At 35.7% G+C, this 15,497-nt stretch overlaps 1 protein-coding gene across 1 annotated transcript in view; it reads right to left on the reverse strand.

The window, feature by feature from the left end:
- The window catches only part of CCDC53 (coiled-coil domain containing 53), a 72,344-nt gene that overhangs the window by 45,795 nt on the left and 11,052 nt on the right, over positions 1 to 15,497 (reverse strand). Inside the window, exons 4-5 of the mRNA XM_006888540.1 lie at positions 12,029 to 12,133; positions 7,967 to 8,077 (exon numbers count right to left, since the gene is read on the reverse strand). Of these exons, the coding sequence (XP_006888602.1) occupies positions 7,967 to 8,077; positions 12,029 to 12,133 (216 nt within the window). The remainder of the gene's footprint in view (positions 1 to 7,966; positions 8,078 to 12,028; positions 12,134 to 15,497) is intronic.

A 15,497-nucleotide genomic window follows, 5' to 3' on the forward strand; every position in this document is an offset into this window, starting at 1 on the left:
CTTGGACACATCTGCTCCAATTATCCCAGACACATACCTGCCCCATTACCCTTGTCACTAAGTCAATCTATCTCATCGACGGTCTTCTTCCCTTGTGCAGTCCCTCCACCCTTCCAAGCATGATGTCCCTTCTCCAAGGACTGGTCTCTCCTTGCAACATGCCCAAAGTATGTTAGATGAAGACTCAGAATTCTTGCCTCATAGGAGCAGCCTGGTTTCACCCTCTCTAGGACAAACCTCTTTGTTCTCCTGGCAGTTCCTGGTATATTTGGTACTCTTCTCCAGCACCACAGCTCAAAGGCATCAATTCTCCTTCTATCACCCCTAGTCATTGTCCAGCTTTCTGATCCATAGTAAGTAACTGTGAACACTGTGGTCCAGATAAGGAGTACCTTAGTCTCTACACTGACACTGTTGCTCTTCAGTAATCTAGAGAGGTCACTGACAGCAGTCTTTCCCAATGGAATTTGTCTTTTGATTTCCTGGCTACTGGTGCTAAGAGTGTTGACTGTGGAGCCAAGCAAACTGAAGCTGTTAACAGTCTCAGTCTCATCACTGTCTATCACAATGCTGCCCAGATCATCTCTATGAGGAGGAATTGGATAAAGATTCATCAACAACCTGTGCTATGCAGATGACACAACCCTCCTTGCTGAAACTGCAGGAGGTCAAGGACTGCAGCCTTAAACATGGTGGTAGTACTAGATGCTTATTTTGGGCACCTAGTACTAGATGCCCAAATCAAAACAGCTGATAAATCTCTGTCTTGCTATAAATGTCACCTTTTAATAAAGAAAGGAAATAATAAAAGGAACTGATAAATTATTTAATATTTCACTTGTAACAAAAATGAAGAATTGAAGAATGACATAATTCTTGGAAGTCTAACAGTGACCATATAAAGGAAACATGATCCTAGTTACTGTCAGACAGCTAGTCTAAGCTATAGTTGGACAGTCTGACAAAGTCACATCTGAAAAAACTTCAGGAACAGGAGAAAGGGTGAATTTATAATCATAGTAAAAAATGATTGGCAGACTTATGCTCCCTTGAAGGAGGCCGCTACTTAATCTGTTCTTGGTTTGGTCCTATATTAGAAACCATTTACAATCAATACCCTTGATTTGAAAAGGCAGGGTAATGGTGGGCATAGTTCAATGGTAATTACTTGTATAAAAAATAATGAATAGGAATGATGAATGAAACACAATGTGAATGAAGGATGGTGTGAAACATGGTGTATAAAAACTTAGCAAGCAAACCAATATAAAAAAAATTTTCAAAAAAGATAAAACAACAACAACAAAAAATAAAATCAATACCCCGAAGAAATAAAAGGTAAATTTATACATTTCCAAATACAGAAACCTGGAAAGGAGGGCTAATGTGTAGGAGTAAATTGGCCATTAAACAATTTTTTACCGAATACCTTTTAGGGGCATGGTGTTAATGTGAATACAAAGATGAATCAAGGTGCATTTTTTTTATAGTTCTTTTTTCCAAGAGGAGAAATGAAAATATATACAAATGATCATAGAACAAAGTATATAAAATCGTAAGTTCCATAAAAAATACAAATAAAATGGTTGGAGGAGTAATGAATTAAGATATTCAATCTAGTATTATTTGTTCGTGGGTTGAGAATTTCATAAGGAACATTAGGTGAGAAGAATTTGAATGTGTACTTATCAAGAGAAAGGAAATCTAGACTCAGAGGTGGAAAAGCATGGCACTTACATTAGAAAGGGTTTGTGGTTTTATTTGACTGGAAAGTGAAATGCAGGACAGGGAAATAAAGTTCTTGAGCAATAATATTCTGGGATACAAGCTGGCGTAATATACTCAAAACAATAATATCAAGTTTAATTTGGATAAATTTCCAAGTTTTAGGATGTCAATATAAGGATATTGCAGGATTGTTCATCTTAAATATCACCCCCCAAACAGTAAGGTAAAAAGAAACAGAAAACAACTTCCAACTTTAATGACTAAACGCATTTAAGAACTACAATGCATGAAGATTAAAAGCAGATAGAGAAATGATTGACTACTTAGCATAACAGAGGAAGGCCAAGTCCATGTGCCTCAGAGAAGGAGACCACAAAGTAAGATGATTTGGCTTCCAAGAACCATGGAAATGCTTAGCAATCAGTACCAAAGGTAAGAGGGAGACAAAAGACTGGAAAAAAAGTTGGGCTAAAAACAAGGACAGTCTGAAAAAAATGAGCCTCTGTTCAAATGGCAACACAAAGCCAAAAGGATGGGCAGGAATTAAGTGGCAAAACTGCATAAAAAAAAAGAATTACTTTTTTTCTTCAATGTTTTTAACTAAAATTATTTTTATGTAATAGTTTAAAACATTTTTTAAATTGCTCTTAGTTGGAAAAAGTGTTTTTTTGTTTTTTCCCTAAACTATGTATGTTAAAGCTCCAAATCCTAATTTAAATATTATAATTTCGTAGCACTGGACTTGGATACCTGTACTTTGATGATGTATCTAAATTTTAAAACCACCAGACTCACATAAAAATGAAATCTTACAAACAAAAATCTCTCATTAAAACCTATAAAAAGATAAAATAGCACAGAGAAAATAGAGGCATTTTTGTTCATAATAACAGGTGCCAGGTACTGTTCTAAGAACTAGGAGTAGCTCAGTACACAAAAATTCCTGTCCCTCCTTGAGATTGGAACTCTACACTAGGAAAGAAGCAGAAAAAGCACCGCATATCTCCTGGGACCAGGGGTTCTTGTGTCAGAGTTATCTTTCTGTTGACAGAGAAACTTCCTGGATTAACTGAGGAACAGTTAACTGCTAATGACTGAGAAGCTGTCTGAACTGAGGGATTCTGTCTTATTGATAACCTGGTTGAAGACTGCTATTTACTAAATCTAGATTTTCATTATGTCGTATCTTCTGCCTTCCCCCTGCCTCCAAATGGTTTCCCTAATAAATCTCACGACCATGAGTTAAAAGAGAGGGGGGTGGAAAATTGTTTCCCCTGAATAGGAAAACAAACAAAGCCAACATATGTAAAATATGTACTATGTTGGGAACAGATAAGAATACAGTAGAAAAGGAATAAAAGGATTGAGGCCAGAAGATTAAAATGTTTTACAATTTAAACAGGGTGGCCAGGAAAGGCTTTACTGCAAAGGTACCATTTAAGTATAGATTTTAAGAAAGTGACACAGCAAACCATGAAGATATGAAAGAACAAGTGTTTAAGGCTGAATACAAATAATACAAAGACTGTCCAGATATTCAAAGAACATTAAGGACAGCACAAGAGTTGGAGCAGAATGGAAAAAAGCTAAATGGAGCTAGATCGTATAAGGCCTCATGAGTCTGGGAAGGATATTGGCTTTTATTCCTAGTGAGATTAGAAAACTATTTGAAGGATAATTAAAATGCATGTGTGTGTCTGAATAGCAATGAAACTTGATCAAGTAATTAATAACAAAAATAAATTTAAGTGGTATTTGGAAACCTCAGCTGGCTAAATAAATCCAGCCACTATTCAATTTACTATCCTAAATAAAGTGTTAAATAAATATTTGTAGTGTGAGTAAATATAGATTTATATTGAAAGGAAAATGAGGGGTTTTTAAGTTCTTGAATGTGTCAGGAGCCTAACAGTTATTCAGAGAGACAATCTTTTAATAACTTTACCAGGACATTCTTAATAGACATTAGCAATTAAATTTTTCCTTCATATTTAAATGTGTCAGTCAAAATACTAACATAAAAAAGCCTTCCAGAGTCACTTCTGAAGATGTTTCTCTTATGTTTGAAACAGCGGGATGGCTTTTGATGTGCACCTTTCAATTTTAAGATTTCCTCACTCTAGCTTTAAAAATGCAGTCACAAAGGTTCACAATCAAACTGACTCTAATTTATAGATCATTAAAACTGTATCTTATTGACTACATAATGGAATTCAACTGTGAAGTGCATAACAAACTGCAGATAAAGCTGTGAAGATGAAAACTACGGAATACTTATACTCATGCACAATCTGTACAGAGATCATCAGGCGGTTTATCTGAATATATCAAGGAGATAAAGAATGCCTTAAAATTGGGAAAGCTGAACATCAGGTTTGAATCCTCTAATCATACATAATACAAAAAGCTAGACTGTATAAAGAAAAATAAAGCACCTAGTTTGGAGGGAGACATTAACAGCCTATGATATGAAGATGCTTGCACACACTGCTTCCTGAAAGACTACTAGAAGCACTCACTGATGAAGTTCAACAACTATCACCATTAGCATGTATTACACCTCAACTGGAGCAATAAGCAACCTCATAATATATGAAGACTTAAATTGTTGAGAATGTGATTTTGCTTAAATTCACAATCAATCCGTATAGAGTAATAGTCAAGAAATCAAACACTGTATTACACTGGGTATATCCTCTGTAAAAAGTATTCTTTCAAAGTGTTGAATTGTAGAGATATCACTTTGAATATAATGGTGTCTGGCCCAATTCATAGTATTCCAATCATCTTATACACATATAAAAAGCTGGACATGGAAGAAGGAAGATCAAAGAGTTATTGATGCCTTTAGGTGATGGTACCTAGTGAACCACATTAAACAAGAATTAATGGTGAATGAACACAACCGTCTTGGAAGAAGGATTAACAAGAATTCTCCTGAAATGAGAATGGTATCGTAAGCATCTTAGTCTTCTAGTGCTGCTATAACAGAAATACAATAAATTGGTAGCTTTCAAAAATAGACATTTATTTTTAGGAGATGAGAAAGCTGAATTCAGAGTTCTCATTCTGAAATCTGAATTCAGGGAATCTAGTTCTAGGGAATGGCTTTTACTTTCTAGGAGGACTTTCTAGTAGGGACTAGATGAAAGTCCTTGTCTTCTTTCAACATCTGTGGGTGTGGTGCTCCTTAGAGATCTTCATGTGATTTGATAACCAATCTTTCCCTGGTTCTAGGAGGATCTAAAAATAAGGACCCAAGGTCCAAATTATATGCTCTACTTCTGGTCCCTCTTTCTTAGTGGTCCAAATGTCCTTCTGATGTCTGCTTGCTTGCATTATCTCTTTAATATCACAGAAGAGACTAACTCAAGAGACAGCCTAATCCTGGAGACTGTATCTTGCCTCCTTATTATAACTGCCTCTAACTCTGCCTTATGAGCATCACAGAAGTTTGAATTTACAACACATAGACTAATTAGAGGAGATCACAATGGAGAGGATAACTGCAGCATATTGAGAGCCACGGTGTACTCAAAGTGACATATATCTTGGGTAGAAACAATAAAACCCATACCATTCCACTCTCTGGTCCATAACCAATCAGTTGTAGTCACATTCATGCCAAAATATTATTGCAAAAGTCCTAAGTCAACTCAAAGTTTAAAATCTCCTTTTCATCTGGGAACCCATGAAATCTAGACTATCTGCTTTAAGACGCACAACGTAGCCATTTCCATTACAAATGAGAGAAATGTCTAGGTGTTCTACATTGGTGTTCTTGGTTCTAAACTGAGGTCCTTTGGCTCTGGTTTGAGCTCGCCTTCCAAGCCTACTATAAAGGCAACTCTTCCCTCCTGGCCGAAGGGAGTTCTAGTCTCCTAGTCCAACTGAGTGGTGACTCAATTCCCTTAGGACAAGCAGACCCCATCCTGCATACCCTTGAGTATGGCAGCCTCACCTCCCCAGCTTTGGGCAGTGGATATAATCACAACCTCCTCACACTCAGGAGAGGAAGCCAGACTCTCTCGAACCAAGCTGGTGAAGATCTGGCTCTTTATAACCTAGGTTGCTAAGGCCCCGCCACTATGGACATAGCAAACTGTGTTTCTACCCTTTGAAACCGAGGTCATGATCCTTCTCCTTCAGATGAAGGCAGTTCTACTCCCCTTGTTCTTTGTCTCTTCAACTTCTGGATCCTAGTTCCTTGGCCTCTTAGCCTTTTCGCTTAGTTTCTTAATCTAAGTGTCAAACAGCTCTTTAGTCCTTCCAGTAAATGCCTAGAGATACAGCACCAGTCAGCCACAGTGTGCAGAGGCTCAGCCCTGTCACTTTGTAAAGTGAGTCAGCAAGCCTAATTCCATTAACAAGGGCCTGGAAGCACCCCAGTGTGCAACACAGCTCGGATGTTTAAAACCAGCACCCGCCCTCTTTCATTGTCACCATTTCTCTACTGCTGCTTCTCACCATCTGTACCCCTATCTTCACTTCCTCCTGAGCCCTCCCTGGAACAGCCTTTGATGTCCATAATTCCACTAAGACTCTCTTTAAGGCAATCTAGGCTTTTACTAGAGAGCTCTGATAGCCTGGGGGTAAGGAGTTGTGCTGTCAACCAGAAGGCATGAAGCTAAATCCACAAACTACTTCAAAGGAGAAAGGATGGGTAGTCTCCTCCCACGCAATTTTCAGCCTCTGAAAAGGTTGTGAGTCAGTTCCAACTAGACAGTTTTTACTATTTTTTACAATGGGTTTTTACTATTAACTAATAATCCAACCCACTATGATCAAGCTGATTCCAACCTGTAGCAATGCTCCATTGGACTTCTAAGGATGTTCACCTTTATAGGAAGAGACGTCTATCTCTTTTCCTTAAGGAGTTGTTGGAAGAGTAAAACTGCTAAGTTTCCGTTGGCATCCCAATATGCTCTGTATTATGCTACAAAACCTCTTCTAGACTACCTAATTCCAAAGCCATTTCCACATTCTCTGTACATGTTAGAGCGGCATCCAACTTTTCCTGTACAAAATTCTTAGTCGTGCTGTTATAACAAAAATTTGACAGTGGATGGCTTCAACAAAACAAATTTCTTCTCTCCCAGTTTAAAGAGGCTAAAAGACTGAATTCACAGTGTCTTCAGGAGGGGGAAGGCTTTCTTTCTCTTTTTCAGTTCTAGCATTCACCATTTCTTGGAGAGATGGGGAGACTACATCTCAATTACTGGACATGTATAATCAGGAGGGACAATCCCTAGAGTCCATCATGCTTACCAGAAAGTCAGTGAAAAAGAAAACTCCTCAGTGAAAAGGGAAACTCCTCAAAGAGACAGACTGACATAATGACTGCAGCAATAGGCTCACATATAGCAAAAGGGTGAGAGGATGGCCAATGCTTGGGCAAAGTGGTTTTCTGTTAAAGCATCATTACTATGAGCTGGAGGCAACTCAACAGCACCTAATAACAACATGTTTTCTGGTTCTGGGATTACTGGTTTTAAATTATTTTGGCAATAATGTCATGAATAAATCTGTTATACTTTAGTATGAATAGTTCCTTTGTCTAATAATACAACTTTATGTGACTTAATTTCATGATTAAGAGAAAAACTGATGGATAGACAGTTCCTTCAACCACTGAAACAAGACTTTCTACAGCAATGAAAAGAGATGAAAAAGTGCTGTTATACAGAACTATAAACATTTTTTAAATATCATATCATGCTATGATTCCTTAGGAGAAATAAGCATTCTATTCTCACATGCTATTAAACATTCTTTTTGCACAGTCAAAAAAGTAAATTCTTTTCTAGAAACCAAATCATTGATAGATGAATATTAAGAACAAAAATACAAAACCACATTTTTTGTGCGAGTATGAGGGAAATATCCCACTTAATTTACCAAATAAACAGTCTACTTCTATTACTCTTTCTGATACATCCAAGCTTTGCACTGGTAATTTTATAAGTATTAAAAAGCACACAAAACCCTAATTATGTAAGTACATATTAAATTTACAAACCATATTAATTTGAAGTGTGAAATCAGTGTGAGTTAGAAATATTTGACATCTGGTTACATATTATCAAGGTTTTAATTCAGCATAGAAAAAAATAAAAGTAGAGAACTTGGCCATTGAGCTTAGTAATTTTCTCTGATTATAAAGATAACAATAAAACTGTGAGGGTTAAGAATTTAAAATGGGATTCTCAGACAGAGAAGACAGACCAAATTAGCTTACCACTTGAACCATTTTGAGATATCTGGCATATCTTGGATCCTTGGCTACAGTTAAGATATTTTCTGCTGCTACTTCACTTTCCTGCGGTCCAGAGTCTTGGGTACTGTTCTGCTGTAGAGAGTATTATGTGTAAATCTTTAGACAATTCACAAAAAGAGTTAATCATTTTACTTAAAAGGCATGTTTCTTTATAATTCTAAACCATTCAATAAGAAAGCACATGTCTAAAACTGAGTACCAGTAATTTCATTATGGGTTATAGGTTTCCAAGTGTTTAAATATGACCTCAGATAACTACACTATCGACTCAACATTGACCTTCAAAACATATATATTCTTGGCACTAAAAAAATTTTTTTTTACTTGTCTACAGAGCACTGATATAAACTTTCAATTTAAGGAGGCCATATTATCTTCTAATAAAGCTAATCAAGCTATTTCACTTACCTCTAATAGGTAATGCTTGATTTCCTTGGTACTTATCACCCACCTGACTGAAATTCTCATGTATTAAGTCATTTTGATCTTTGCAAGTATGGATATATGACTTCTTAAACAGCAATGCCTAGAACATTTATAGAAATATAATTCTCAAACAAAATTTTCTTGTTTTTAAAATGTTAGCTACTGATGAAACTTGTAGGTGGTAATACTGTCCAAAAAGTGGTTAAGAATGAAAAACAGGCATGCTTCATGTATATTGTGTTTTTCAGAAAATAAAGGTCTATAGCAGCCCTACATCAAGCAAGTCTAGTGGTACCATCTTTCCAACAGCACATGCTCACGTCAGGTTTGTGCGAAATATCACTTTTTAAGTAATGCTAGGGGACACTGTATAGATTATAGTGTAAACACAACTTTTATGTGCACAGGAAAACAAAAAAAAATTCATGTGACTTGCACAAGGAAACAAAAAACTTCCCAGGACAAATACGATCTGGAACAAAATCCTCTAGGTATGCTTGCACTAAGTACTATTTCTAAGAAACAACACTGAAGAATGGTCTTTTTAGATAAAAAACATTTTGTAATATAGGCAATACGCATAGTGTTAACTAGACCTTGCTGATGTTGATAGCATGTCCTGGTCTAAGTTCAAAGCAAGGATTGCCATAAACAGTACCTAATCTTTCTCTCCAAAGCAACATAATAAAAATTCCAGAACAAACCAACTCATTGCCATCTAATACATATTTTTTATTTTACTCAATATTTGCCTAATAGCATTAGGAAGAATTTCTTTACTAAAATGAAATAATTATTAAAATGCAGATAAATCAAGAAATATTTTTATATCATCATAGTTTCTAAAATAGGAATGGAAATTATAGATATTAAGATTTTCCCTTAAATAATGTATGATTAGTGGAGCTCTGGTGGCCTAGTGGCAAGAAGCTACGATGCAATCCTGAAGGCATGTGGTTCGAGGCCACCAGCTGCTTCATGGGAGAAGGATGGGCAATCTCCTCCCATGCGATTAACTGTCTCTGAAAACCTGCTGGAGGGTCTGCTATGGGTTGGTTCCAACTTGACAGTAAATAACAACAATGTATGATTAGACATTATATGAGAATAATCTGGAACAAGAGATGCACTGCAAAATAGACTGGTGGAGGGGAAAAAAAGGGGTAGGGAGTAAAATGTGGACCAAGGATGAATGAAAACACTCTTTCTGTAAACTCATTAAAATAGTAATTTTTAAAAGGGTTTTTTTTAAAAAAAAAAAGTTTCCCGTGAATAACTGAAATATAAATGAAGTGAAAAATTCTGAAGCAAAAACAAATACCCCAAATTATTTTAGGTTTTAAGATTCTCCTAATACACTGTTAATTCTTTCAAAATGGAATATGTATGCACATATACACATACATATACTTAATTGTATTATATATATACTCCATATAAGATATATGCATAAATAGAGAAAAATCCAAAACACTGTTAATTTTAAAAAAAGATCAAAGACTATTAGGTAATTCTTTACACTCTGCCTAGTAGTTATTCTTTGGTAGGTAACATCTGTATTTCCTCTTGTATAGTGTGTATATACAAATATGGGTATATATATATATATATATTTAAAAATATATATATGTATTTCAGTATGTGTATATATGTATATATTTCAGTATATTTATTTCAGTGACTATGATAATTTTCTAATGAATAATGTAATTAATGTAATTGGCTAATTATATGAATATTCCATTTTCTACTTAATTGTTAATAACCATCTGATGCATTCCTAAAATACAGTGTAGCTAAATATACAACTCCTCTACATTCTTGCATATTCAGTATGGTTAATGAGCTGAACACAAACACTGAAGACAATGTGGTGTTAAATTGTGTAGTGCAGTGTTTAGTATCATGAAGTGTTTAATAGTAAGGATTGATGGCAGCAGACCACCTCAGTTAAAATTCCAGCCCTTACATTTATTGTTTAACTTTTAACAAGTTATAAACTTAATTCTAAAAAAAATTAAAAAAAAAAAAACAAAAACTTAATTCTATCTCATTTAGGTGAGTCCTGGGTATAATGATTTAGCACTTGGTGGTTTGAGTTCATAGGTTCCTCTGTAGGAGAAAAGGTCTGGTGATCTGCTCCCTCAAAGAGTAGCTTAAGAAACCCTCTGCGAGCTCTGCTGGCCTAGTGGCAAGAAGCTGCATTGAAATCCTGAAGGCATGCAGTTCACATCCACCAGATGCTTCACTGGAGAAGGAGGGGCAATCTCCTCCTGTGCTAGTCAGATCTGATTTGACAGTACATAGAAGGGGAGGGGAAAAATCATCCAATAAAATAAAATTTAAAAAAAGAAACTCTCTGCACTAGTTCTTAGAGTCACAATGAGCTGTAATTGACTCCATAGCATATCTCATCTGACCTACTTATCTATGCAATGGGAGTAATAATGGAGTATTTACTTCACAGACTTGCTCTGAAGATAAACTTATGAAAAGTAAATCTAATCATCCCTGGCACTTAGTATACACACTTTTAAAGGTTAGCTATTATCGTGATCATTACCATCATAATCCTTAAAAATATCTGGGGAAAAGAGCTCTACATACAAATCCAGAATTCTATAGAGATAGGAAGTTTCTTAGATAGAAATGTCTTTGATAAAGATAGGAAGATGTTGGGAGGGCACAACTTGATTGCCTTTCTTAATTAAGAGTTTTGATCTATCCATTAGATATTCTAAAGAATTTCTTCAAACACAAATATAAAGAAGTTGAATTTATGTGGATGTATAAATAAAAAATAACTAAATGTTGAGTGTCTTCATTACTTAGATACTAAATCAAGTAAATTAAGTTTTAAAAAGGAAACTTTTAAAACAAGCAGTATTTAAGAGAACAGTACTTTTCAAATATTAAGACCCTAGGAATCAGCTAGGGATCTTTTTAATATGCACATTATGACTCAGTAAGGCTGAGATGGAACCACAGATTCTCACTTATAACAAGCCCACAGGTGATGCCTAAGCTACTGGTCTAGAGATTACACCAGAGAATACCAAGGAATTACTGTTAATCATATTGTATATTACAAAGGCATTTTGGTTATATAAGAAAAAGGTCATTAACTGGTCAGAGTTGCGTCAGGAGTTACGCAAGGGTGAAATGGCATGGTATCTGGGATTCACGTCAGTACAGACAAAAAATAAGACAGATGCAAGGAAAAATAAAAAAGAAAAGACAGATGTAGCAATTATGCCAGTCTTAGTAATTTATAAATCTGGGTAATGGGTATGTGGGCATTTGTTGCATTATTCTATTTTTGTGTGTGTGTTTGATGGAAATTTTTATAATAAAATATTTTAAAGTACATTCTAACAAGACCTAGGAAATATTTTCATAGTGACCTGATGGCAATGCATACATTCAACATTTTCTCTTGTCCTGTAAAGATCAAGGGTATGATCATTAAGTTTACAAAGTCCTTCAAAAATAACAAACCAGTTAATTTTCTAAAACTTCTTCCTTTTTAATCTGCTGTTTGGATCCATCATGCAACCAAGAAAATGCACTTGTATTTACTGAGACTTAAATACTTACCTGTGATTGCACAGAAGTGGCTTCAGATTGGGGTCCATTTGTGACACTATTACTTACAGGAGATACTTCAAAAGTGACATCATCTAGTCCCGGAATAGAAGACAACTGGAAAAAAAAAATTAATGTGGAGTAAAATTAATGTGAGAATAAAGCTGTTGCTGTTGTTGATATTTGTATCGAGTTGGAACCCACTGTAGCTGACCCTCCAGCGGGTTTTCCGAGGCAGTAAATAGCAAGGGAGGAGACTGCTCATCTTTCTCCCATGGAGCAGCTGGGGGATGTGAACTGCATGCCTTTTCAAGGAAAGTACAAATCCTTACCACTAAGCCACCAGAGCTCCCTGTAAGACTTGTCGTACATTAAGTTTGAAGTTCCTGGGTGATACAGTTAAAGTGCTTAGCTGTTACAGAAAGGCTAGTCATTCTAGATCACATACATGTGTTGGTCAAAATCCTGATCTGCTTCTGAACTCAGCAACTATAAACCTTACTGGAGCACAGCTCCATACACACAGTAGCACTATGAGTTGGAACTCTGTAACAACTTTTTTCTTTATTATTTCATGACATTTGATTTTATTTTTCTGTTTTGTGGTCAATATAACTTTTCCAAAATACTGTATCACCGTGACATAAATTTAGTGTCTCCCAAGTAATAAAACTTTCCCTTCCCCTCTTCCTTTTACCTCTAGGATTAATAAACTTTGTTTTCTATAAGTTTCTTTCTTCATGTGAGAGCACACAATATTTGTCCTTGTAAAATTGACTAGTTTCACTCAGGATAATGCTTAAAATGTCATAGAAACTGTTCTATTAAATACCAATTGTCCAAAAAGTGTCATTTCAGAACTGATCTCTTTCAGTACTCAGTCAGAATGGCTCATCTATGTCATAGTACTTTTGACTGTCTCATATTTATGTGGAAACTAGATAACACATAAGGAAAATGAAAGAAGAGATGATGCACTCACATTGTGGTCTTGATGAAGAATATGGAATACATAATAGACTGCCAGAAGAAAGGTACAGTCAGACTACTCCTTGAAGCAATGACTATATGATTTTTTAAGTACTTTAGATATATTAATGGAATAGACCATTTTATCACGCTTGAAATATCAAAGTCAGAGAAAAAGAAGAAAACCTTTAATGAGACGGAGTGACAGGGTGAATGCTGCACTGATTTTAAGTATGCAGCGGTAAAAGAGGTGGAGGACCAGGCAGTATTTAGTTTTATTGTACAGAGAATGAACATGAGTCAGAACTGGAGCGAGCACTTAAAAACAATGGCTACTCATGTTAAACATGTGTTCATGTGTCTGGTGGTTATAAGAATATTCTCTTCAGAGAACTGTTTAAGTTTTTTGCTTATTGTTTTTCAGCTGAGTTGTCTTTTTTGTGAATAAGTTATGTTAGTTCTATCAAGGATATCTGGTCCTTACCAAATACGTTTCCTGAAAATGTTCTAAATTCTTTGACGTACAAATGCAATTTTTATGCAGTCTGATTTACCGATTTTGTCTTTTGGTAAGTTTTTGTTGTCATATTTGATAATCTGTTCTGTCTCTTCCTAGGGAAACATTGTGTTGTTGTTGTTATGTGCTGTCGAGTTGCCTGAGACTCATAGCAACCCTACGTACAATAGCCCTAAATTCTGCTCTATCCTGTGCTAATCTTACAGTCTCTGACACACCTACCCTTATTACCCCAGTAACTGAATCAATCCATTTCATCGAGGGTCTTCCTCTTCTGCATTGTCCCTCCACCCTCCTTAGTATGATGTCTCTCTCTAAGGACTGGTCCCTCCTTGCAACGTGTCCTAAGTATTTCAGAGAAAGCTTCAGAATCCTTGCCTCCAAGGAGCAACCTGGTTTAACCCTCTCTAGGATGAACCTGCAATCTCAACCAAATGTTTTAATAATTATATGCTTTTAATTTTCCTGTATAGGACCTTGATTTGTGAAGAATTGGTTTTTATGTACATTATAATGCCTGGATCCTAACTCATTTCAAGTCTGAATTATCTAGTAAGTAATGTAACTTTTGTCTTTATAAAGTAATATAATTACTTACTGTTGATTCTTTAAAACTTTCTTTTTAAATATTTATCATTGAAAATGACTAACATGTGGTGTTTTTCTTTCTTTTTCTTTTGCTTACTATATTTTACTGTATCAGATGGGTGAGGATTTTGGGGATAGTGGGGCACACTCAGTGCTTCTTGGCAACCAGCTTTCTCATGGTGGCCAGGACACTGCTGAGTTCCTCTCACTTCTTCTTGGTGCAGATGTGTGTCCCTACCCTCTTCTTGATGAACCTGAGGGCCCGCCTGTCCTCGGAGAATCTGAGCAGCTTCATGGCCCGATGCTCGTAGGGTATAAAGCCACACACCTACTGGATCATGTCCCGCATGAACTTGGTGTGCTTGCTGAGGCGTCTGTGGCTGCAGCTGTACCTCGGCTTGCTCATGTTCTTGGTTACTTTGTGGCCCTTGTTGAAGCCCATGGCCATAGGCAGGTAGCACACACCCATGGCTATTACACTTCTATGGCTGCCATGGCGGAAGATAAAATGGGGTGTTTTTCGTAACAACAACAACAACAAAAAATGGGTTTGCTATTACAGAGTTAAGCATTTCAGGCTGGATTTGCCAGACCCATGCAAATCTATTTTCTCATTTCATCCTGATATTTACAATGCATATTTGATAAATAACATTTGGCTAAGTTTGGCGATCAACTTTATGGGCATGTACTAAGGTTAACTTGTCTGTGAAAGTTTCACTTACTGACCTTGGAATCTAACGTGTTACAAATTCCTCAAACATTAAAACAAGATACATAGTCATAATGAAAAATAATGGGGGAAGAAATCAAACCATAAGCACTGAGTTCTCATTGAGAACTGCTGACTGATGAAAGTACTCAGCATAGTGGCTACAGTCCAAGTCATCTCAAGTGGGTGAAAACTGGTAGAATGGAAAATGTTTAAGACCAGGTATCCGGATTATCTCACTTGGAAATGTTGGGAGTAATATAGATGTTCATGTCTATAAGGAGATAAATAAATTAGGCAGTCTTTAATCTAGATATACTAATGTGATTTCTATTCCTCACAACAAAATATTTTTAAATTAAAAAAATATCTTCCAAACAATAAAAGTAGCAAAAATATTCTTGCATGTCCAGTACTTTATAAATAAGAAAAACCCACATATAAAGTTAAATCTAAGTATATCATTGTTCTAAAAATAATTGTCAAATCAAAACATTCTCTTTTTCCTACTTCTGGTAGCATCTGACATCGTTATTTGTAGTCTTCATTAGCATTTAATATCTGAAAATATGAAACTGAATAAAAAATTAAAATATTAAATCTGAAAACTAGCAAATACTATCTCCAAATTTCTATTTGGAGATATCGAAATGTTATGTAATTTTTGAGTAACAAGTATTAAAGTAATTTTTCAT

Source organism: Elephantulus edwardii, unplaced genomic scaffold (assembly GCF_000299155.1).
Source record: "Elephantulus edwardii isolate Elephantulus edwardi_28Jun2011 unplaced genomic scaffold, EleEdw1.0 scaffold00068, whole genome shotgun sequence".
In the NCBI taxonomy this organism is placed as follows: Eukaryota; Metazoa; Chordata; class Mammalia; order Macroscelidea; family Macroscelididae; genus Elephantulus; species Elephantulus edwardii.